Source organism: Heptranchias perlo, chromosome 7 (assembly GCF_035084215.1).
Source record: "Heptranchias perlo isolate sHepPer1 chromosome 7, sHepPer1.hap1, whole genome shotgun sequence".
NCBI classification, from domain to species: Eukaryota; Metazoa; Chordata; class Chondrichthyes; order Hexanchiformes; family Hexanchidae; genus Heptranchias; species Heptranchias perlo.
Genome location: NC_090331.1, coordinates 58,276,963 through 58,301,948, shown reverse-complemented (window position 1 = coordinate 58,301,948; position 24,986 = coordinate 58,276,963). Strand labels below are relative to the sequence as shown.

The 24,986-nt window shown below is 43.2% G+C and overlaps 1 protein-coding gene across 2 annotated transcripts in view; it reads right to left on the bottom strand.

Moving 5' to 3' along the window:
- Positions 1-24,986, bottom strand: part of itga4 (integrin alpha 4) — a 122,235-nt gene that overhangs the window by 54,283 nt on the left and 42,966 nt on the right. For both annotated transcript variants that reach the window (XM_067987666.1, XM_067987667.1), the window contains exons 14-15: positions 17,504-17,658; positions 9,386-9,540 (exon numbers count right to left, since the gene is read on the bottom strand). In XM_067987666.1, the coding sequence (XP_067843767.1) occupies positions 9,386-9,540; positions 17,504-17,658 (310 nt within the window). The remainder of the gene's footprint in view (positions 1-9,385; positions 9,541-17,503; positions 17,659-24,986) is intronic.

Sequence of the window (24,986 nt, the reverse complement as noted above, 5' to 3'; positions counted from 1 at the left end):
GCAAATTTCAGTCAACAATTATTTAATCTCTTGGAAAGTGGGAAGGAGGTGGCAGTAGCTTGCAACCAGCAACCTCTGTTAGAGGCCAGTTTTTCTGTCAATCAGTGAATACTTCCAGTGACGCCCTGTTACAAATGTACATAGGTGGATTTGGCTGAGGAAGGATTGTCATCTCCTGCGATGTCTCCTGCAGTTGAATAACAAGTTAGCATTTAATGGCTAGATAAAGAATGGCCACTTGGAAATGTATCAGAGGGTTGCCACCACCCATGGAATTATACCACCCCATAAATCAAAAGAAGAAAATTAGGAATAAGGTGAAAAAAAGGCACCACAGACATTGCAGTGCAATGATCTGTTCTAACATGTCAGTTCCACAGTTCCAGCTCTTAATTGCTGTCCATTGAGCCTTGCTGGAAAGCGCATGTCAGACAAGTACAGGATCAGGATTGACAGTGATGCCCTCACAGTTAAATAGCTACCCAGCATTGACTGTTCAAGCTTACACATGAAGAATGGCCATTTGGCCAAGGTACATGAGGGCAAGGTACATAAAAGCAGCTGCCACCTGTGGATCTGAATCTCACTAAGAGTGCTTTAGATAGTTAAACCAAACAAAGGAATTTAGCCGATTCCTAACCACCTACTGTGCAAAATATCCCAAGCTGTTTGTGTAAGCAAAGTGAACAGCTTGGAGCAGTGACTATTACAATACTGGACTTGATTAAATTATTCCCCAGGTGCATGTGATAGACAATGATTGTCCTTCCACATACCCACTTTTTCCATTCATACATACATGCTTGCTTTGACCCAAATTGAATGTCATTTAATCTGTATTAATTTTCCACAAGGTCTCATACATCTGCACTACATTAAATAAATGTATCTAATTACCAATTACTTATTCTGTTCTCTGAATTAATATAACAAGTGCATTATAGTAAGTATTTTATTTGAGAGATAATGAAACATTTATCCTTAACAGCTTCATCAGTATTACACTGCACTTTAGGTAGCAACATGTAGATCCCTTCCATTTTGCACTAATCACAGAGATACCTGTTCCATTTTCTTTGACCCTGAAAGTGTACGTGGCAGACAGTTAAAGAGCCATGTGACACACACCTGAAAAATTCTAGAGATTTCTCAATCTCTTGTTTCCTGGAAAACAGTACAGCACATCACAATATCAAACTATTGAATTATCCACTGTCTTTAATTGCATTTGTAGTACTTAACATTACAAGCTACTTTTCTTGTATTTTATTTAAGTAATAAACCATTCAGTTTGCCATTATTCAATGTAGAACTTAGCCATGAGATAGAGGGACACGTAGGTAGGAATATTGTCCTTGGAGGCCTAGAGCAGTAATTTTCCGAGTTCATGCTCTTGGCGGAGAGCCTAGCCTGTTGGTAGCACATATTGAACATTTAGGCATGTGCTGCCCAAGATCTTCTGTCCATTAGAATTAATGGATAGAGATTGTGTGTAGTGCATGCCTTGAATTTCCAATATGCAGTGCGGCAGGCACGGGTCCCCATTGGGAATGCAAACTTGCAAAATTACCCCCCTAAAATATGGAATCAGATCCAGGCTCGAGAGATTAGAAACTGACGTTAAGAGTCCTCAGCAGGAGTACTAATCATAGGATGCATTCCCTAATTGTAGGGAAAATGTGGCTGCACTCTCAACGGGACTGTGTACTCCGGTGCTGTTTGGACAGTTCCCCGACCCCACCAGATTCCAGGGGATTTTCTATTGGTGTAAGGAGTGTATGGCCAATTAGTGGGCAGGGAATCCCAAGTGTAACAGCTCCTAAAAGGCTGCTTTTCTTAAAGGGGGATACTGTGTTTTGTGGCTCCCTGTACAGGTGCGGCTCAGAGCAGGCTGAAGATGACTGAAGCCACTGATATAAGTGTTCATAAAAGAGGTACTGCACTGGAAGATGGCAATCTTTGGTGCTGAGGGGAACCCTCTTAACCAGCCAAATGTGAAGTGAGCATGGTGAGACATGCCCGTGCAGGAGGCGAGACATGCCCGTGCAGAAGGCGAGACATGCCCGTGCAGTTTGTCATGTCTATAGAGCAAAGGAGAAATGAGTAAAAGGTTTATGAGACAGAGAATGATTGTCAAAGTAGGATTGGCTAAAGGGTGCCCGCTCAAAGGAAATAAATGCTTTTATACATATACCAAGCAGTTTGTTCACAGCACGGTGCCCCATCAGCCTGCAAAGCACTAGCCCAAACCCTGCCATCTTACATCCCACAACTACTGTCTTTTTAAAGTTGCATCTGCCAAAGGGAAAAGTTTATTTTGCCTTATGGAACTGTTGCATGTTTTTTCACCTAGTCACCATGGCTCCACAAACTACCTGCATGCTCTGTATGTAATGTTTCTGACACACTCTATCTCTGTTCCCGAACCTCAGTCATGTGGTGCTGAAACCCTCATTCATGCCTTTGATACCTCTGAACTCGATTATTCCAATGCTCTCCTTGTTGACCTCCCATCCTCCATAAACTTCAACTCATTCAAAGCTCTGCTGCTTGTATCCTATCTAGCACTAAGTCCTGTTCATCCGGTATGCTCATCTTTGCTGACCTGCGTTGACTCCCAATCTCTCAAAGTCTCAAATTTAAAATTCTCATCCTCATGTTCAAATGACTCCATGGCCTTACCCCTCCCTATCTGTAACTTCCCCATCACCCTCTCTGAACTCTGTTACTCTAAATCCAGCCATTAGTGCATTCCCCACTCTTTTTGTCCCACCATTGCAGCTACGCCTTCAGCTAACTAGGTCCTACTCTGTAGAATTCTCTCCCTAAACCTCTCCAATTCTCCACTTCTCTCTCCTCCTTTAAGACCCTCCTTAAAGCCAACTTCTTTGACCAAGCTTTTAGTCACCCAATTTTGGGCCAGAAATTCACACAAGGGGGCCGATTTTCGGATGGCGGAGCAGTGCGTTGGGGGCTCATAAAATGGCGGAAACCCGGAGCGGGTTCGGAGCCCGGCTCCAACCCGCTGACTTCTGGGTTCCCCAGTGACGCATTCAAGTGCGTGCGCACCTTCCGAATACAGGACTCCCACCAGCACTTAAAGCCAGCGGGATGATAATTTACATAGTTAGGCAGATAGTTGAGGTACTTGAGAGATCTCACTGAGTGGACATTTTGGCAGGGGTGCAATTTTGAAGGATCCTCAGCGTGTTTCCCGTGCTGTGGGAAACACTCCCTGTTGAAGGAGACGTATTTCAGCCAGCAACTAGTGGGAGATGAAAAGGATTATTTGACAGGTGGGGGGGAATACCTCATTTATTGCAGCAGGGCACTCTGTCACTTCAGACAAAGTTTTGACTGCAAGACCTTTGTGTTTCCACTCAAAATTCTTAATTTACACCCAAAACTCTGCTGTGTAAACACATTTACCTAATTTGCGGACCCCCTCAAACTCACACCATCAGGATGGGGGGGCGCCATGACTGCATTCATCACTTCATCCGAGGATGAGCAACATCGCCAGCCTTGCCAGGCATGCCGTCTACCTCCGCCACGTGGAGCTGCACAACACAGTGCTGCGCCACAGGCACCTGCACAACAGCACGGAGGACAACAACAGAGAGCGCGACGTCGCAGGAGGCACTACCCTCGCAACAGGGTCTACGGACCGAGGGTCAGCTTCCTGGACCTCTCTGAGGAGCAGTGCATACGGAGGCTCAGTCAGTCGCCAGGGAGTCGCAGACATCTGCAGCCTCCTTCATGCCAAGCTGCTCCTGGCTGGCCCGAGCAGCATCTCCTTACCTGTCGCTGTCAAAGTCACCACTGCCCTCAACTTCTTCGCCTCCAGATCGTTGCAGGATGCCACCGGGGACACCGCCGGGGTCTCTCAGTCGTCTGCACACAAGTGCATAAGGCAGGTCACCGACAGCTTGTTTCGCAGGGCCTCGCACTACGTCAATTTCCCCATGGATGACCTCAGCCAGACGGAGAGGGCAGTGGGATTCCACTCTGTGGCTGGCTTCCCACGGGTGCAGGGTGTAATTGATTGCATCCATATAGCAACACAAGCAACTCCACACGAGCCAGGACTGTTCATCAACAGGAAGGGCTATCACTCCATCAACACTCAGCTCATCTGTGACCACCGCAAGAGATTCCTTCACGTGTGCGCCAGACACCCTGGCAGCTGCCACGATTCCTTCATCCTCCAGGGGTCAAACATCCCGCCCCTCTTCCACACACCGAACACCAGGAAGGGCTGGCTCCTCGGGGACAAGGGATACGCACAGCACACGTGGCTCATGACACCTCTGAGGAGCCCCACTACCGAGCAACAGCGTCGATATAACGACAGTCAGATTGTTACTAGATCTACAATTGAGCATGCTATAGGGCCGCTCAAGATGCGCTTCAGGTGCCTTGATCGTTCTGGGGGAGCACTTCAATACGCACCAGACAGAGTGGGATGCATTATAGTCGTTTGTTGTGCCCTGCACAACAAGGCACAACAGAGAGGGGTGCCGCTGGAGGAGGCCCCAGCCACATCTGCCACTTATATTGAAGAGGAGGAGGAGGCAGAGGAGGAGGAGCAACCCATGGGCAGAACAGCGGCTCACCTGGCTGCTCATGAGACCATGGAGTCACTGATATGTGAACGGTTCTCCTAACATCAGATAGTGTGAATTGTCCAGTCCTCACCACCTGGACAGAGCAGTGGCCACACCAGCACCCTCACCCCCCCACCCCCTGCACAAAACAGTCCTGCAACTACACATAAACCCACTGTAGAGTGACCCAATGGGTGGCCTCAAGTGTGGGCGTTCATGGTGAACCTCATGAAAGGGCCTTATTACACAAGCCAGTCAAGAATGGCCAAGACATGGCAGTAGTGGTGACAATAATAATATTTAATGTGCGATTAACAAAAAGCAAATATAAATAAAAAACATTACAAACCGTCAAACACCCTTGTGCATCCCCTTTGCGCTCACAAAACCTTCACCTTTCGCTTCCGACTACTCCTACGTGTGCATCCCCTATTGCTGCAGCAGAGGTAGTGGCCCTGACCAATTAGATGCTTTGGGCCTACGCCCTCTGGGTTTTGGTGTCCATGACGGCCCCTCCAAAGACTGCTCCACCTGAACCTGTGCAGGGTCAGACTCGGCCACCTGGAGAGGAGGCAGCATTGCGGGTACTGGTTGAGAGGGGGGCAACAGGTGAGACGTGGGAGCGCTTTGAGTGGCATTCCATGTCCCACACCACTCCTACCACTCTGCTGGGCAACAGTTTGGAGGACATGTGTGAAGCTTTGTAAGGCCAGTGCCGGAGTATCTGCCTGTCTGTTTAAGGCAGCGGAATGTTGTTCACCCAGAGTCTGAAGGGCCGTTGTCAGGGCCTCAATGGACTCATTGGTGAGCCATGCTTGAAGCTCCATGGAGGCTAGCCTTCCCTCCATTGCAGACATTCCCGCACTTACCCACAACACTATCTCAGCGATGCCCTCACATCCCTGTGACAGTATCTCAGAGATGCCCTCCCTTACCTGTGCCACCATTCCACTCATGCAGGAGTTGGACTCCTCCATCCTCTGCGTGATTGTGGAGAGTGCACGTGGCACTTGTCCCAGCACCTCGCAAATGCGCTGCTGCCCCTCAACCATTCTCCTTTTCATGGAAGGCCCCCAGGGTTCAGCATCTGTGTCCAGCTGAGCAGAGCCTGGAGAAGAGTGCTCCCACTGACACGGACTCTTCACAGCTGTCCCTGCCACCAGAATCTGCTTGTGCTCACATGTGTGGTGACTCACCATGTGCGACCCCAACTAACTGAGGACGGGGACCCACCGAGGTGTGTGTATCTGCGCTGGTGGATGGCTCGCTCAGATGTGACGGTGCCCCCTCAGAGGCCGGCAGGTCCTCTGAGGAATTGCCCTCCGCTGTCACAGTGGTCGCTGAAGGCCCTGTAAGAGAACAGAAGGCAGTATTAAGCACGACGACAGATGTTGAGATGCTGAAGATGGCAAGGCACGTTAAAATCAATTGGAGGGTGCGGCTCAGTTCCGGGGCCTCCTGCTCCACATATGTGAGGACGACTAGATGTTGCGGCCCCCTCCTGTCCTTGCCCTCTCCCGTGCATTCTGGGCTCTCTTCTCCTATGAGGGGAGAAAGTAGAGAGGTGTGAGTGAGTGATGGTGACGTGGCCAACCGCTGAATGCATTGGTTTAGGTGAGGCTGACCGTGAAAGAGATGCATCAGAGAGTGAGTATGAGACAGAGCCATGACATTGTATGAGGATTGGGTTGAGTGGTAGTGGTGGGATGAGTACTGGGGAGGTGAGGAAGTGGTGAGTAAGTGCAGGTAAGTTGAGGATGAGCTTTGAGTGGGTGTGAGGAGTAATATGATAGAGTAGTGTTGGCAGTGCAGAATGAGTTGTGGGGTGGAGGCGGTGATGTGGAAGACGGAATGTAGGAGAATGAGTTAGTGTACTCACTTTGGCTGACCTAGTTAGGTCATTGAAGCGCTTCATGCACTGTATCCAGGTGCGGGAGATGTTGCTGCTGCTGGTGACCTCCTCTGCCACCTTGAGCCAGGCCTTCTTGGTGGCAGAGGCAGGCCACTTCCTCCCGTCCGCCGGGTAAAATAAATCCCTCCTCCTCCTCACCCCATCCAATAGCACCTGGAGCAGCCTTTCCTCTGGGCTGCTCCATTGTGTAATTTTGGGTATTTGCCCCAGGAGCAGCATTGGAGGACTGCCCCTTTAAATAGGGCTCCTCCAGCTGACAGCCTGTGATGCGGGTGCGCAGTCCGCCCACTGGACAGGTTTCCGACGGGAATCCCGGAAGCCATGTTAAGTGGCTTCAATTTACCCGCGATCACGTGGGGAACGGACAGATTTCACTGGGCGGGTTACCCACGCGCCTAGTCGCCCCCCCCCACTGCCATCCCGCCTCCCCGGTAATATTAGAACCAAGGTATTAAAGACATAGGTGAGGCAAACATTTGATAGTGGCATATTATATGCATGCTTTAATGATAATTTTCAAATAATTTCCATTATTATGTTCCAAAAGTACTTCAAAAGAACCTTATGTAAAATGGTGTCACTTTCACTTGTTGAGAAGTTATTTACAAATTTACAAAAGGTGTTTCGAGAGTTCTGTGGACTTAACAGTGCATGGATCCATACAGTGGTTCAACATGAGTTCACATCTACAAAAACACCCACATTGCAGGAGGACTACTTACGTTGTACCATTGTTTAAAAAGGGAGAAAAGGATAGACCTAGTAATTACGGACCAGTCAGTCTAACCTCAGTGGTGGGCAAATAAATGGAAACAATTCTGAGGGACAGTATAAATCGTCATTTAGAAACGCACAGATTAATCAAGGACGGTCAGCATGGATTTGTTAAGCAAAAGTCGTGTCTGACTAACTTGATTGAATTTTTTGAGGTAACAAGGAGGGTCAATGAGGGTAGTGCATTCGATGAAGTCTACATGGATTTTAGCAAGGCTTTCGACCAGGTCCCACATGGCAGACTGATCAAAAAAGTACAAGCCCGTGGGATCCAAGGGAAAGTGGCAAGTTGGATCCAAAATTGGCTCAGTGGCAGGAAGCAAAGGGTAATGGTCGATGGGTGTTTTTGTGATGGAAGACTGTTTCCAGTGGGGTTCCGCAGGGCTCAGTACTAGGTCCCTTGCTTTTTGTGATAAATATTAATGATTTGGACTTAAATGTAGGGGGCATGATTTAAGAAGTTTGCAGATGATACAGAAATTGGCCGTGTGGTTGATAGTGAGGAGGAAAGCTGTAGACTGCCGGAAGATATCAATGGACTGGTCAGGTGGGCAGAAAAGTTGCAAATGGAATTCAATCCGGAGAAGTGTGAGGTAATGCATTTGGGGAGGTCAAACAAGGCAAGGGAATACACAATAAATGGGAGGATACTGAGAGGTGTAGAGGAAGAGAGGGACCTTGGAGTGCATGTCCATAGATCCCTGCAGGTACCAGGACAGGAAGATAAGGTGGTTAAAGAAGGCATACAGGATACTTTCCTTTATTAGCCGAGGCATAGAATATAAGAGCAGGGAGGTTATGCTAGAACTGCATATAACACTAGTTAGGCCACAGCTTGTGTACAGTGTGCAGATCTGATCACCACAGTACAGGAAAGATGTGAATGCACTGGAGAGGGTGCAGAGGAGATTTACGAGGACGTTGCCAGGGCTAGAGAATTTTAGCTTTGAGGAAAGATTGGATAGGCTGGGGTTGTTTTCTTTGGAACAGAGGGGGCTGAGGGGTGATTTAATTGGGGTGTATAAAATTATGAGGGGCCTAGATAGCGTGGACAGGAAGGATCTATTTCCCTTAGCAGAGAGGTCAATAACCAGGGGGCATAGATTTAAAGTAATTGGTAGAAGGATTAGAGGGGAGCTGAGGAAAAATGTTTTCACCCAGAGGGTGGTGGGGGTCTGGAACTCACTGCCTGAAAGGGTGGTAGAGGCAGAAACCCTCATCACATTAAAAAAGTTATTGGATGTGCACTTGAAATACCATAACCTACAAAGCTACGGACCAAATGCTGGAAAGTGGTATTAGGCTGGATAGCTCTTTTTCGACTGGCACAGACACGATGGGCCAAATGGCCTCCTTCTGTGCTGCAAATTTTTCTATGTTTGTATTGCAGATAATCCAATCAGCATCTCTGTGGGGCAGTGGCCAGCAGAGTTCAGAAACATTCTATGAGGTTGTGGGATGGTGGAGTGGGCAACAAAGAGGAAGAAAATCAGAGTGAAAACTCACTTCAAGCAATCCATCCCATGTGCCACAAATGGTATAGAGACCATTATGAAAGCAAAAGGGTCATATTTGGGCAATTTTCTTGAGATTACTTGACAGTTAATACCAAAATAATTCCATAGGGACATCGACTCTTCTTTTCCCTTTTCAAATTAATCATAATCAAAATTATGCCTCAATTTTGCAACTCTTGGCCCCTCAGTCTGTACTGCAGGGAAACTCCTGTGCTCTAACCAACGCAGCTTCTCTGCTTCCCAAATTACTGTCAGTTTTGTTATTTAACCATAAATAGTGAGATCAGATCTAATTATCTAAAAATAAGGACTGAATTCATGACTTTAAAGTGGGCACTGAATGACGACCGTGTGGCCAGGCCCAATTATCCCCACCCTCTGACTCTGCTTCACCTGAAGACTACACTTGATTTTATGTGTAATTCCATGGTGGAATCTCACAGCTCTATAAAATATGGTGAAAAAAAGCAGAAAAAAAATCTTTAAATTTCAATTAGGTGTCATTTTATTAATAATTTGCTTAGTTTATGTATAATTACAATTAGAAAAGTTATAGTAGAAATGATTCAGCTTACCTTCATGAATGCTTGATGAGTGTTACATTTAATAATATTGTGATAGAGCTCAATCCGTCCTGAACTACTATTCAAGTTACCGTCAGATATTAAGTTAAATCTGGAAGCAAAACCATTCCTTCTGTTGACATCGGTACTTATGTTGTACAGCAAGACTGAAAGACAAGAAAGAAATGTTTTTTTGTTAACATACAGTCTGGTCTGTTGCTCTGCACCAAAGTTCAGAACCCTGCAAAGTAACAGGACCCGTGCATTCAAATATACACATTCTGAACAGAAAGAGTTACAACAACTTCCACAAGATGGCACTTCATTAAGGAGCTGGAACCTGACTCTGCAATCTTCACTGCAGTCTCCAGGTATTCATACACAACCTATGCATCCTATTCTGTTGAATATTGTGGATTCAGACCTCTTATTCCTAGAAACAAACCACTTGCAGTAATAAAATATTATTGCTCAATTTTTTATTTATCTCTCATAGTCTCCATCATAACAACATTTTTCCTTGTCACTGAAGCTTCCCATCAGTCCAATTAGGTATCCTGAATAGTTTAATTTTAACATCAACATATTTTTGCTATAATTATAAAAAAGTTGACAAGATTCTACTTTGTCACAAAAAGTGAACTATCAGAATAATTATTGAGTGCTGTAAAAGAAGGCAAGTGTACACAGAAAAATCTATCAAAGTGTTTGCATATGCTGCAGATATTGCTGCAAACTTTGCTTCACATCAACTAGGCGTAGCAACATTTTTGGAAAGAAAGCAAATGTGTAGATTTGAACATGTGTTTTGAATGCAGTGCAACTATATCAGTGTGAAAAATACATGCACTAAGTGTGCTGTATGCTGCATACTGATGTACTCTATTGTCAATTTTATGGGAACAACTGCAGCAAAAACGTAAGAGGTGTTATTTTACTAATTTGCACACCCACATAGGCCTTTTTTCACCAGGGATGCATGTCGGGAATTCAAGCATGGAGCTCAGCGGACAGCACAGGATTTACCATCCATTATAGATAGAAAATTCTATGAAAACCACTGACCTCCATTCCAGAATTCCCAATATGCATGGCTAACGGGCAAAGTTCCATGCTGGTAATATAGATTTATAAAGTTTACCTAACAGTATAAAAAGCTCTCTTACTCTATCTTGATATGAACAAATGTAAGGAATCTTACAACACCAGGTTATAGTCCAACAATTTTATTTTAAAATCACAAGCTTTCGGAGATTATCTCCTTCGTCAGGTGAGTAAAATTGTTGGACTATAACCTGGTGTTGTAAGATTCCTTACATTTGTCCACCCCAGTCCATCACCGGCATCTCCACATCATTGATATGAACAGGAAGTGTGCTTTGTTAGCAGTTTCAATTTACTTTATTATATTTACCAGAATGTGTAAAACATTTTAAACTATAACAAGGTACAGCTATTTGACTTCAGTGCTTAGTCCTCTTATAAAGTCGTTCAGTCCAGCATGATAAATGCAGAGATTCCCTACTGGGCTATTTTAACACAACAACAAAAAAAATCTATTTTTAGGCAGATCAAATCCATTGTATTTCTTTTTCCTTTCACAGATACTCAAATAAAATCCTGAAAAAATAAAAATACTCGTAATAGTTTTGAAATTAAATGTTTTTAAAATATTAAATGTTGTTTAAGATCACTATCATGTTTGGGCAAACATAAAGCCCAATTTTACAAGCATGGGAACCAACTGAAAACAGGAAATGTATGTATTGAAAGGTTGTTTCCCCAGTGTACGCTGGTTTCCTCAACTTTAATCAGCTCTCTTATCTATCATCTTTTCATGCATGTGACTAAAACAGCTAGGATCAAACTAAACAAATAAAATGTAATTGTGTTTTATTTTAAAATGGTCTATCTCCAACTGACACCAATCGCTCCCCCTCCTGCAACAGCTCATTCTTTTGTTTGTGTAGTCATGGACCTTTAAATAAGATAACTGCATAGTAATCATCCTGTCTGCAGTAAAGTTAGCACAGAAAACAGTATGGTTATTCTGCTGTGGTCTTGCTATCAGTGTAATTACTGTAAATTTGGATAATCATTCCATTCCCCAACACTGACAATTCTCAAAGATTCACCAAAAATGTAAAATTTAAGATCTGAAAGGAGAACATTGCCAAAGACTCAAAGACAGGAAACAAACAGAAGCCACCGTGACAGTAATTATCTTGCTTAATAGAATCATTCCCAAAGGGAAGAAACATCCAGTTGTTACCTTAAACATCCACAACAGCATGAACATCATCAATATAACAATGTTAATGTAAGTGAACTGAACTGTTCGATTTATTTTCCCAAATAATATCTGACACTTAAAGGTACATTTTACTCTGCTAATTTTAGCAAAAAATAGTGCGTATTAACAGTTTTGCAATACCAGTTGAATGTGTTTTTTTAAATTCACTCTCGGGGTGTGAGCATCACTGGCAAGGCCAAGATGTATTGCCTATCCCTAGTTGCTCTGAGATGGTGGTCGGGGGCCGCCTTCTTCCACCGCTGCAGTCTGTGTGGTGAAGGTGCTCCCACAATGTTGTTAAGCGATTTAATACAACCAAATGGCTTGCTTGGCCACTTCAGAGGGCAGTTAAGAGTCAACCATGTTGGAATGGAACTGGAGTCACAAAGATGCTGGACCAGGTAATGACAGCAGGTTTCTAAATGACATTAGTGAAAAAATTGGGTTTTTACCACAATCCAATAACTCCATGGTCATACCAGCTTCATTTTTAAAACTGATTTCATATTCTCAAACTGCCATGGTGGGATTTGAATTCATGTTCTCTGATTTATTAGTCTAGGTTTCATGATTACTAGTCTAGTATCTGAACCACTGCACTACATGCCCTAATTAACATGTTCAGCATTGCTCGGAGGATTACTCTTCCCAAAAATGGGTTCAGGGAAATTAGCAACACTTTCTTTTGTTTGTGAGGCCTTGTTAAAGGCCAATCATGAGAAGCTTGTGCAGAATTACACAGGAGGAATATAAAGGAAAAATGAGCATTGAATTCTAGGTCAGTGAGCTTAGCAAAGAGTAAAATTTTGAAGTATACCATAACTTGATTGATAATGTACATTAGACTCTCAATATTTGCAATGTTGTAATCATATTTTAAGATGGTCTCCATAAGCAACTCCTTGATTCAGACAGACACTAATTAAAAAAGGTTAACAGAAAAAGTGATAGAGCTCATTTTAAGGAAAAGCTTAACTCCAGTCCCACTCCAACATGCTTGACTCTTAACTACTCTCTGATGGGGCCTAGCAAGCTACTCAGTTGTATAAAACTACTAATGGTTCAAAAAGAAGGTTCACCACCTTCTGAGGGCAACTAGGGGTGGGCAATAAATGTCGGCCTTGCCTGCGACACCTGCATCCCGAGAATGAATTTTTAAAAAAAATAACCACCTTTATAAACAATCAGATTGTTTATAAAGCAGCATATCCTCTGATTCACCTTGAGTAATGTATAGGCCAGACCAGGTAAAGACACAGGTTTCCTTCCCTAAAGGGCATTAGTGAACTAATTGGGTTTATACGACAATCCGACAACTTCATGGTCACTTTTACAGACACCAGCTTTTTATTTCCAGATTATTTTAAAAACCGAATTCAAATTCTCAAACTGCCATGAAATTCTTTGAACTCACACTCTCTAGATTATTAGCCCAGGCTTCTGGATTATTAGTCCAGTAACATAAGCACTACACTACAGTACCCATATGGAATCACTGAGGTGTGAGTCCTAAAGTTTGCCAGTACTGCAGTGGGGTTTTACAGCAGCAGCATGGGAAATTATTTGGTCTGGCACAACTCCGGAAGGTGAATCTGAGGTTTGGCAAAACTGTAGAGGGATTACCCGAGTTTTGGTAGAACGGGGGTTGGGGGGGGGGGGTGGGGAAGAGTTTGAGGCTTCTGATGTCCATCAGGGTAAATAAGATTCGAGAGTTTAATTCGTGGCTCATAGACTGGTGTGCGAGAAATGGGTTTCGATTCATGGGGCACTGGCACCAGTACTGGAGAAAGTGGGAGCTGTACTGTTGGGACAGCCTTCATCTGAACCGTGCTGGCCCGTGTTCTGGCGAATCGTATAACTAGGGCGGTACAGTGGGCTTTAATCTAAATAGTGGGGGCAAGGGATCAAGTAAGGGAAGATGTAATAAATTAAAGAAGACAAGGCAAGAGAGCAATGTAGCAATGAGAGAAACGATAATCAGAGTGGCAGGAAGGGACAGAGCATGCAATCTTAAGAGTGCGCCCGCAGAGAAGGCTAGAGTTTGTAAAAATAGTAAAAAGACAGCACTAAAGGCTTTGTATCTGAATGCGTGTAGCATTCGTAACAAAATGGATGAATTGACAGCTCAAATAGAAATAAATATGTACGATCTGATAGCCATGGCTGCAAGATGACAAAGGCTAGAACCTGAATATTCAAGGGTACTTGACATTTTGAAAGGACAGGAAGCTAGGAAAAGGGTGGAGGGGTAGCTCTGTTAATTAAGGATGACACAAGTATAATAGTGAGAAATGACCTTAGTTCCAAAGACCAAGATGTAGAATCAGTTTGGGTAGAGATAAGAAATAGTAAAGGCAAGAAGTCACTTGTGGGATTAGTTTATAAGCCCCCTAACAGTAACCACATTGTAGGACAGGGTATACAGGAAGAAATAATGAGGGCTTGTGAGAAAGGAACAGCGATAATCATGGGTGATTTTAATCTACTTATAGATTGGAAGAAGCTGATTGGCAAAGGTAGCCTGGAAGATGAGTTCATCGAGTGCTTTTGGGGCTGTATCTTAGAGCAGCACATTCTAGAGCCAACCAGAGAACAGGTTATTCTAGATCTGGTAATGTGTAATGAGACAGGATTAATTAATGACCTCATTGTAAAGGAGCCTCCAGGTAGCAGTGATCACAATATGATTGAATTTCGCATTCAGTTTGAGGGAGAGAAGAGTAAGACTAAGACTAGTGTTCTAAACTTAAATAAGGGCAATTATGAGGGCATGAAGACAGAGCTGGCTAAAGTGAACTCGGAAATTAGATTAAGGGATAGGTCAGTGGAGATGCAATGGCAGATATTTAATGAGATATTTCATAACACTCAGCAAAGATACATTCCAGTGAGAAAGAAAGACTCTAGGGGAAGGACGTACCATCTGTGGCTAACTAAGGAAGTTAAAGATAATATCAAATTGAAAGAAAAAGCATACAATTCTGCAAAGATTAGTGGCAGGTCAGAAGATTGGACAGAATATAAAAAACAGCAAAGAATGACTAAAAGAATAATGAGGGAGAAATTAGAGTATGAGAGAAAGCTAGCTAGAAATATAAAAACAGATAGTAAGAGTTTCTACAGGTATTTAAAAAGGAAAAGAGTACGTAAAGTGAGTGTTGTTCCTCTAGAGGGTGAGTCTGGGGAATTAATAATGGAGAATAAGGAAATGGCGGATGAATTGAACAGATATTTTGCGTCCGTCTTCACTGTAGAGGATACAAATAACATGCCATAAATAATTGTGAATCAAGAGGTGAAAGCGAGGGAGGAACTTAAAACATTTACAATTACCAGGAAAAGGGTTCTGAAAAAATTATTAGAACTAAAAGCTGACAAGTCCCCAGGTCCTGACGGACTTCATCCTTGGGCATTAAAAGAAGTGGCTGCAGAGATAGTAGATGCATTGGTATTAATTTTCCAAAATTCCTTAGATTCTGGAAGGGTCCCATCAGATTGGAAAATAGCAAATGTAACTCCTCTATTCAAGAAAGGAGGGAGAGAGAAAGCAGGAAACTACAGGCCAGTTAGCTTAACATTTGTCATAGGGAAAATGCTAGAATCTATTATTAAGGAGGTTATAGCAGGGCACTTAGAAAATCTCAATGCAATCAGACTTTGTGAAAGGGAAATCGTGTTTGACTAATTTATTAGAGTTCTTTGAGGAAGTAACAAGCAACGTGGATAAAGGGGATCCTGTGGATGTGGTGTACTTGGATTTCCAGAAGGCTTTTGACAAGGTGCCACATCAAAGGCTACTACACAAAATAAGAGCTCATGGTGTAGGGGGTAACAAATTAGCACGGATAAAGGATTGGTTAGCTAACAGGAAACAGAGAGTAGGCATAAATGGGTCATTTTCAGGTTGGCAAGATGTAACGAGTGGAGTGCCACAGGGATCAGTGCTTGGGCCTCAACTATTTACAATCTATATCAATGACTTGGATGATGGGACCGAATGGATGGTTGCTAAAATTATTGGTGACACAAAGGTAGGTAGGAAAGTAAGTTGTGAAGAGGACATAGGAGTCTGCAAAGGGATATAAATAGGTTAAGTGAGTGGGCAAAAATTTGGCAGATGGAGTATAATGTGGGAAAATGTGAACTTGTCCACATTGGCAGGAGGAATAGCAAAGCAGTGTATTATTTAAATGGAGAGAGATTGCAGAACTCTGAGGTACACAGGGATCTGGGTGTCCTAGTACATGAACCACAAAAAGTTAGTATGCTGGAACAGCAAGTGATTAGGAAGGTAAATGGAATGTTGTCATTTATTGCAAGGGGAATGGAATATAAAAGTTGAGATGTTTTGCTACAGTTGTACAGGGCATTGGTGAGACCACATCTAGTGCAGTTTTGGTCTCCTTATTTAAGAAAGGACATAATTGCTTTGGACACAGTTCAGAGAAGGTTAACTCGACTGATTCCTGGGATGAGGGGGTTATCTTATGGACAAGTTGGGCCTGTATACACTGGAGTTTAGAAGAATGAGAGGTGATTTTATTGAAACATATAAGATCCTGAGGGGACTTGAAGGGGTAGATGCTGAGAGGATGTTTCCCCTTGTGGGAGAGACTAGAACTAGAGGCCACAGTTTAAAAATAAGGGGTCTCCCATTTAAGACGGAGATGAGGGGAAATTTTTTCTCTCAGAGGGTCATGAGTCTGTGGAACTCCCTTCCCCAGAGAGCAGTGGAGGCAGGGTCATTGAATATTTTTAAGGCAGAGTTAGATAGATTCCTGATTAACAAGGGAGTCAAAGGTTATAGTAGGTAGATGGGAAAGTAGGATTGAGGTCACAATCAGATCAGCCATGATCCTATCAAATGGCAGAGCAGGTGCGAGGGGCCTAATGTCCTACTCCTGCTCTTAATTCATATGTTCGTATGTATCAGAAGTGAGGGAAGGGGGACGGCATTGTTGTCACAGGTCTGGGATTTTAAGAGTTCTCTGCAAAGTTTACATTTGGTAATTTGTGATTGGTTCCTGGAAGTATACCTTTGCATCCGGCTGTTTACCTCTCTTTATCTGTGTCTTTATTTCACTGGTGTTAGTAATTAGAATGTTTACATTTTATAGGTGTCAACAAAACACAGGTAATAATTAGCGGCTTTCTATTTGCTTTCAAAATTCAAGTCATTTTTTTTAAAAAATACCACAAATTAGGATGAGGAAAGAAACTCTGTCAGTGAGAATCTCTCTCTCGCAACTTCCTACACTTTCTGAAATTTATAAGGTATTTATAATTGGAAACCAACAAAAGCTTCGACAAGTGCTTTTCATAACCACATCTGTGTAGCTTATAAAGCATTTATAAAGAACTTGATATGGAGATATTAGAATTTTACAATTGTAAATGAGCAAAGAAGTTTTCTGAAATATCTTAACATTACAGAATAATTTCTGGAATTATAGCAGTAAGAGAACGTTTATAGCAATTTATTGTTTCAAATAGGAAGGGTAGATCATAGAGCAATTGTGAGTCTCTCCATTTACTCAAAAAGGTTCATGACAACCAAGATCTGTATTGCGTAAACTGATATCAGGTCCTTTTCCCATACAAGTCAAACATTAGTTTCCAGATAGCAGTAATGTCTAATAGCAGAACATGAGTAAATCATCAGAACTGTTGCCAACTATAATCTAATAGTAACAAATATATGTCACCTGCAGCTGTGACTCACAGTAAAATTGATGTTTAATTGCTAAAGAACATCATAATATAAAATCTGCTGAACTCAAGTTATTTGTGTGAAAAGTTTAACAACCACAATGTACTTGTATAAGTGTGATTATTACCTATGTGACCAGGAATCTTCTTTCCTTTGTGACCAAAGCAGACAGTCACATTGATACAAACAACAGGCTGCCCATTCTGGAAACATTCCATTTTTGTGCGGTTGATTGAAGGAGGCAGCTGCAGGAAGGCTTCAACAACCACAACAGGCCTACTCCTGTAATGCATGGAGAACATTACCAGTCAGAATATACTGAAATTATTAAATTCTATCATGACCCTGATTAAGCAGTAATTTAATAAGTAGTTCTCCACAGCTCCTTCAAAACAATGAATAAATAACTTTATGAAATATATTAGATTATTGCAAATAATCATGTCTAGATGGATACATCTGGAAATTGCTGTTTGTGTGTCAGTCCTGGATAGCTGTGGGTTACTAACAGATTTTTGCAGAGATCTCCCATGTCGATTTGCAGACAATTTTGCTATTTTTAAGTCTATAGACTGAGATGCAAGAAGTCTCTCCTGCACAGCAAGCTGGACAATGAAAACTGAACAGTACTAAATCCTCTAAATCAACTGGGAGCTGCAATCAGGAACTATGTAAGCACCTGAAATAGCACTGTTAAAGCAAAAGCTAATTGATCACTCACCACATTGCTGTAGATTTAGGCATTACTGACTGAAAAAGCCAATTTGCTTGGCAAGCCACTCTGCAAGCACTTGGGGAGTGACAGACCACACTTTAAAGAACAGATGGCTACCTTCCCAGAAGTGCCTGGTGCACCAGGCATGAGAGGAGGCAGCTTAAAGCAGCCAACACCAGTCAGCCATCACAGTCTCAGATGTGGATGACCTACCTGTAGACCCCTGGCATTGCAGAGCACAGAAAGGTCTAGAGCCACTAGAATCCCAATAGGCTGTCAGTAAACCTTGCAGCCAGCCAACACACTTGTTCCTTCCACAAAGGAATTACGTAGAAAAAGTGGCATGTTAGGTGTCACCCATCGGAAATAAAGTACATGCACCAAGGGGCAGCATTATGCCAATTTAATCTGCCAACATTCACACACTACATAATAGAGAAAACAAATGTCCTGCAATTGACTCGAACATTGTGCTGAGTATTTATTTGTCATTGCTTACAATATAGCAGCATAAGATGGCACTTGAAAAGCTGAGCATGAAAATGTAGGACAAGAGGCTTGGGCACAATTACTTGGCAGATGTGATTTGAGCTTTTACAAAATGGTATAGCATTGGCACTGCTTAGTAACCATCCTGACCTTGCTACATTGTTGGTACAACTGCTAATTGCTCACTGGCATTTTCACCCTCTTAATTTGGCATGGCGTTGACACTCTAATCATCGATATGCATGCTGAAGCTTCTTTTCAGGACAGTGAAAGGAGAATGCAGCAGACAACAATTATTCTGGAAACCCTGGGGGAGGGGTTGTTCTGCAGCTCTCCCCAAATAGTCCAGACACGTGAACTGGTGCTTCAAGATACCAATGGTCTAATAATTTTGGTTAGAGCATAAATTTTGTTTCAGCTATATTCTGCTTCTGTCTGTGTTCGCATATGAAACATGGGTGTATAGGATAACTTTGGTCTTCCTAAGGCCACCCTTCCATTCTTCATTCCTCTTAAAATAGGCGTAACATAGATGATTGCCTTAAATTAAAGGCATCATGACAACTTCTAAGGAAGTAGGCATTGACCTGCATGTGCTGGTAGTTACATACTATGCCCACATCAATGTTTGTATGTTTGTATGTAGGGTACAGTATTGTACCCAGGGGCTTGAATGGCAATATGAATCCAGGTTCTGACTCTCTGGACTCTGGGAAAGGCAACAGTTCTGCAGAATTGCATGCCCTCTCAAGTTGTTGCTGTTGGTCAGTGATGCTAGAGATTAAGTCATTGGCCTTGCTGAATAGTGCATCTATGATCTTCTTGTGGGTAGCAGACAGAATGACAATAATAATGCCCCTGCGCTAGCCTGGTAATCCCTTCCTTCCTACATTACAACAGGAAATGTACACTTCAAAAGTACTTCATTGGTTGTGAAGTGCTTTGGGATGTCCTGAAGTTGTGAAAGGCACAATAGGAGCAGTGGGCTCCATTCACTGCCTCACTGTACAGCTCAGTGGAGTGGAGGAGCAGTGGGCTCCATTCACTGCCTCACTGTACAGCTCAGTGGAGTGGAGGAGCAGTGGGCTCCATTCACTGCCTCACTGTACAGCTCAGTGGAGTGGAGGAGCAGTGGGCTCCATTCACTGCCTCACTGTACAGCTCAGTGGAGTGGAGGAACAGTGGGCTCCATTCACTGCCTCACTATACAGCTCAGTGGAGTGGAGGAACAGTGGGCTCCATTCACTGCCTCACTGTACAGCTCAGTGGAGTGGAGGAGCAGTGGGCTCCATTCACTGCCTCACTATACAGCTCAGTGGAGTGGAGGAACAGTGGGCTCCATTCACTGCCTCACTGTACAGCTCAGTGGAGTGGAGGAGCAGTGGGCTCCATTCACTGCCTCACTATACAGCTCAGTGGAGTGGAGGAACAGTGGGCTCCATTCACTACCTCACTATACAGCTCAGTGGAGTGGAGGAACAGTGGGCTCCATTCACTGCCTCACTGTACAGCTCAGTGGAGTGGAGGAACAGTGGGCTCCATTCACTGCCTCACTGTACAGCTCAGTGGAGTGGAGGAGCAGTGGGCTCCATTCACTGCCTCACTATACAGCTCAGTGGAGTGGAGGAGCAGTGGGCTCCATTCACTGCCTCACTGTACAGCTCAGTGGAGTGGAGGAGCAGTGGGCTCCATTCACTGCCTCACTGTACAGCTCAGTGGAGTGGAGGAGCAGTGGGCTCCATTCACTGCCTCACTATACAGCTCAGTGGAGTGGAGGAGCAGTGGGCTCCATTCACTGCCTCACTGTACAGCTCAGTGGAGTGGAGGAGCAGTGGGCTCCATTCACTGCCTCACTGTACAGCTCAGTGGAGTGGAGGAGCAGTGGGCTCCATTCACTGCCTCACTGTACAGCTCAGTGGAGTGGAGGAGCAGTGGGCTCCATTCACTGCCTCACTATACAGCTCAGTGGAGTGGAGGAGCAGTGGGCTCCATTCACTGCCTCACTGTACAGCTCAGTGGAGTGGAGGAGCAGTGGGCTCCATTCACTGCCTCACTGTACAGCTCAGTGGAGTGGAGGAGCAGTGGGCTCCATTCACTGCCTCACTGTACAGTTCCTAAGGGAGAACATTGACATTTTTAGAAAGGTAATCAATCTCTTCTCACACAGCACTCAGCTGATGAGATTATATTTGGGCCTAACAAGGGTGTAATGGACAGAATTCCAGGGGTATCCTGGGAACTCCCCATAACATGGCCCTAAACAGTCTCTGAACCTAGTGAGGCAGGTGGAACACTCTAACCCAAATTCTGGCCACCTCGGTAGGCAATCAACCCGCTGTACTCCTTCCTTTGGCTCTTTGTAACTATAGGCGTAGTACAGGCAGACAGATCTCCAAAATAATTCAGAAAAAGAATAAAAAAGAAAGACTTGTATTTATCCAGCCTTTCACAACCTTAGGACGTTCCAATTAAATACTTTTGAAGTGGAGTAACTGTTGTAATATAGAAAACGCGACAGCCAATTTGTACACAGCAAGCTCCCACAAACAGCAATGTGATATTAACCAGATAATCTGTTTTTTAATGATGTTGGTTGAGGGATAAATATTGGCCAGGACACCTGCTCTTCTTCGAAATAGTGCCACAGGATCTTTTACGTTCACCTGAGAGGGCAGACAGGGCCTTGGTTTAACGTCTCATCCGAAAGACGGCACCTCCAATACTGCACTGGAGTGTCAGCCTAGGTTTTATGCTCAAGTCTCTGAGTGGGGCTTGAAGCCACAACCTTCTGACTCTAGAATAAATGTAGACACCACAATGCCTCAAACTAGCATTACAGATGCTTAGAGCTTCTGGTTTTATTAGGCAAATTAAGATAAAACAAAAAAAACCGATTGGAATTCCAAAATTGACTTTTTTTTTGGTCAGCTGAGTGTCCAACATACGTGGGACCCTATCATTAAGCTTAAAGTTCTCCACATCAAGCTACTAAGAAATCTACACATTTTCTCCACATAGAAACATATCCCACTTATCCAAGTCAAGAGCATTTAGTCGCAAGTTGGCAGAGTCAAGGCTTAGGGATCCCAAAGTGTCCGCAGAGGAACTGCTAGAGTTTAACTAGCAAAAGCAGCACAGCTGAGCAGTACAGAATCTGTTTGGCTCAAGTATCAGATTGCCAAGTCTACCATAGAGGTGCCATTTACCTCCCCTCCAACGTGCATAGTCACTAGTTGAATATGTACACCGGATCATTTCTAGCTTTCAGAGGCAAATCCCCTGATGGAAGTGAGAAATAAAGTGCAAGTCAAATGATCTCATTAGCAACTGTTCATTGCTGGCGCTAAACTAAAAATACATTAATTTTGAACAACAAATTCTGCAAAACTGCAAAATAAGGTACATTTTTAGCACAGTGGTAGTGTGATTATAGACTGTGAAATTCAAATATAACCATTATTATTGAATAAAGCCCAGCTGTGAATGGGCAGTACCTTGCATGCAACTGTGCTGCTGGAAACACTTCAATAAAGCTGAAAGACAGTGTCACAAGCAAAGGACTTGTCCCACCCATGTGCAATCATGCTTGTTCGGATCTTCAAAGAGAAAAAAAAAATCAAGCCTAAATTGTACCAGATAAAGCTTGAATATTCTTGGTTTGACCAAATAATTGGAAGTTTGAATGAACATAGATTTCAAATTTGTCTCATTCCTAATGTAACACCCAGCAGATTTTCTAACTTAAAGCACAACAAGGGTTTTAACTACTCAGAAATGGTAAACACTTACTCATCTAATATTACTGACGTATACTTCTGCTTTGGTGCTTTAAATACTTTGATTTTTTTTCACAGATTTCCAACAAGCGTTCACAAATAATCCCACTACTATAGGTATTTCCACAATATTTCTCATAAGTCACTGTACCTGAAAAATCTAGTTTTCGTTATGGTGAACTAATGTTTTGTGCTGCATACAAAGTTATCACTTTCTTCAATTTGCATACAATAACTAATTTTAATTTCTCCAAACAACACAAACTTAAATATTTTATCTCACTTCAACAACTCTACACTTCTTGCAAGCAGATAAAAAATTGCATTTAATCTTTATCTGCAAATACCACTGAATATATAAACTTCCACACCCTGCCACATTATATTATGGCTCCACTATTAAAGTTCCATTTTAAATAACAGAATTGTTGGGGCAACTCCACTGAAGTCACAAATATCAACTTTGGCAACTCAGTAATTTCAGTACTTTGACTAATGTCATTTTTGACTTATAAACACATTGGTTCAGAAATGTCCATCATTTGTTAAAGGCTGGACACCATTCAAAAAAGAACAGCCAAATTAGATCTACCAGACACGAGTACATTGTGTGCACAAAGTGCAAGCTGTTTGCTGAATGCTGATACACCCACTAATGACTGGAAGAGTATTTCTTTGGCATTTTCCTTGGGCATACCATCGATGCTGAACTTGCATTAATGCGCAAGGTCAGCTTCGAGCCCCACAAGCATGGTAGGACCTGATGCACAGCAACCCGGGCATCATTGTGTCAGGATCATATCAAAATCTTTCTGCTTTGATGTCTTAACAGCGAAAGGTTTCTTTTAATTACTCCCAATGTAATATAATCTCGACCCTCTTGAATTCTTCCAATGCTAGTGGATAGCCACCCTGGTCTTGCTGCTTGCTCTGTTGGTACTGTTACATATACAGAGCTAGGAGATGTGTAAAAGTAATTTGAGCAAACTCATCCACCAATTTTCCCTTCCTCATGTGGGAGTGGCGGGGGGGGGGGGGGGGGGGGGGGGAAACAAGTCGTACCTCTGCTTAATGCATTCCCATTACCTCAGCTGAAGCCAGGGCTTATCTGTAAATCACAAGACATGAGCCAACCTCCTACTATGATGTGGAGATGCCGGTGATGGACTGGGATTGACAATTGTAAACAATTTTACAACACCAAGTTATAGTCCAATGATTTTTATTTGAACATTTACCTGAGGAAGGAGGAAGCCTCCGAAAGCTTGTAGACTTCAAATAAAAATCGTTAGACTATAACTTGGTGTTGTAAAATTGTTTACAAACCTCCTACTAGTCAGTGGGGCGGTACATTGGTACTCCACTAATCTGCCTTGAAATAAAGTTCTGATGCTAGGAAATCCAAGTTAAACCAATAATGGTTCATTAAAATGGTGGATGTTGACAGCTGATATACGGAAGGTTTGAATATTGTTCTTTTATCTCTAGAATCTGAGGGCAAACTAATATGATGAAAATCTCCCCTCTCAGCTGGTAATAAGAATCCTATATGAAAAGGGGCTGAAATTCCACAGTCCTTCCGGTGCACTCCCACCAAAACCCTGTGAAAGGGCCGCAAACTAGGCTGGGGTCCACATACGTTGGTCCTGGTCCTCCTGGTTCTGGCGGTCAGCCTACTGACCTCATTTTGAGGCCATTATTGCCCTTTTAATGCCAGGTGAAGGGAGTGATAATCAACCCCAAGAAGTTTAAGCTTTTCTAACCTTTCCTCATAACTCAGTATTCTGACACTAAGGATCAACTTCATGACCAATTCTCCTAATTTCCAAGACTTGTAAGTTTCTCTTGAGCTTCAGAGACCAGTCTGAATATAGCACTCAAGGTCAGGAAATGCTGGAAACACTCAGCATTTGTGAAGAGAACAGATAAGTTAACATCACAGGTGCTTCTCCTCAAGTTTATGTTGAGTCATGGAACAGCGTCGTAACTTTGTATTACACACTTTGCAGCCCTTAGGCCTTAATACTGACTTTAAAAGCTTCAGACTTAAACTATAGCTCCCACTTTCTGTCTGGCTGGCAGTGTAGGATGAGTTTGTCAGTGTTTTGGGATGGTGGTTGGGTGGGAACACTGATGACTTTTTCATCCCTCAGGCTCCTGGGCCGCTGGAGCTGGGACCACTTTGCCTGTTGTTTGTGCTTCCATTTCTGCTTGCCTTACCCCCTCATCCCTCCATCTCAGCTATTCACATGTTCTTTGTGTCTTAGAAATATCTTCAATTTCTCTCATTATGCCTCCTATTGTCTCTTTAATATCACTTCAGCCATTTAACCATCTCCAGTTTTCTATTTGAGCACTTTACAGGTCATTCCATTTCTTCACTTTTGTTTTTTGTTCCCTCCCCTTTCTTTTTATTCTGTACCTTTATAAATGCGGTTCATTTGTAATTTCTTCCAGTTCTGACAAACTAACTACATCTGAAATGTTATCTTGAGTGTTCTCTCGACAGATGCTGACCGGTCAGAGTGTTCTTGTTTCAGATTCCAACATCTGTAGTTTCTTGCTTTTTATTTTTACAGTACTTAAGGTGCAGCCTGAGAATACCTCAGCTTCAACACGATGAACTTAAG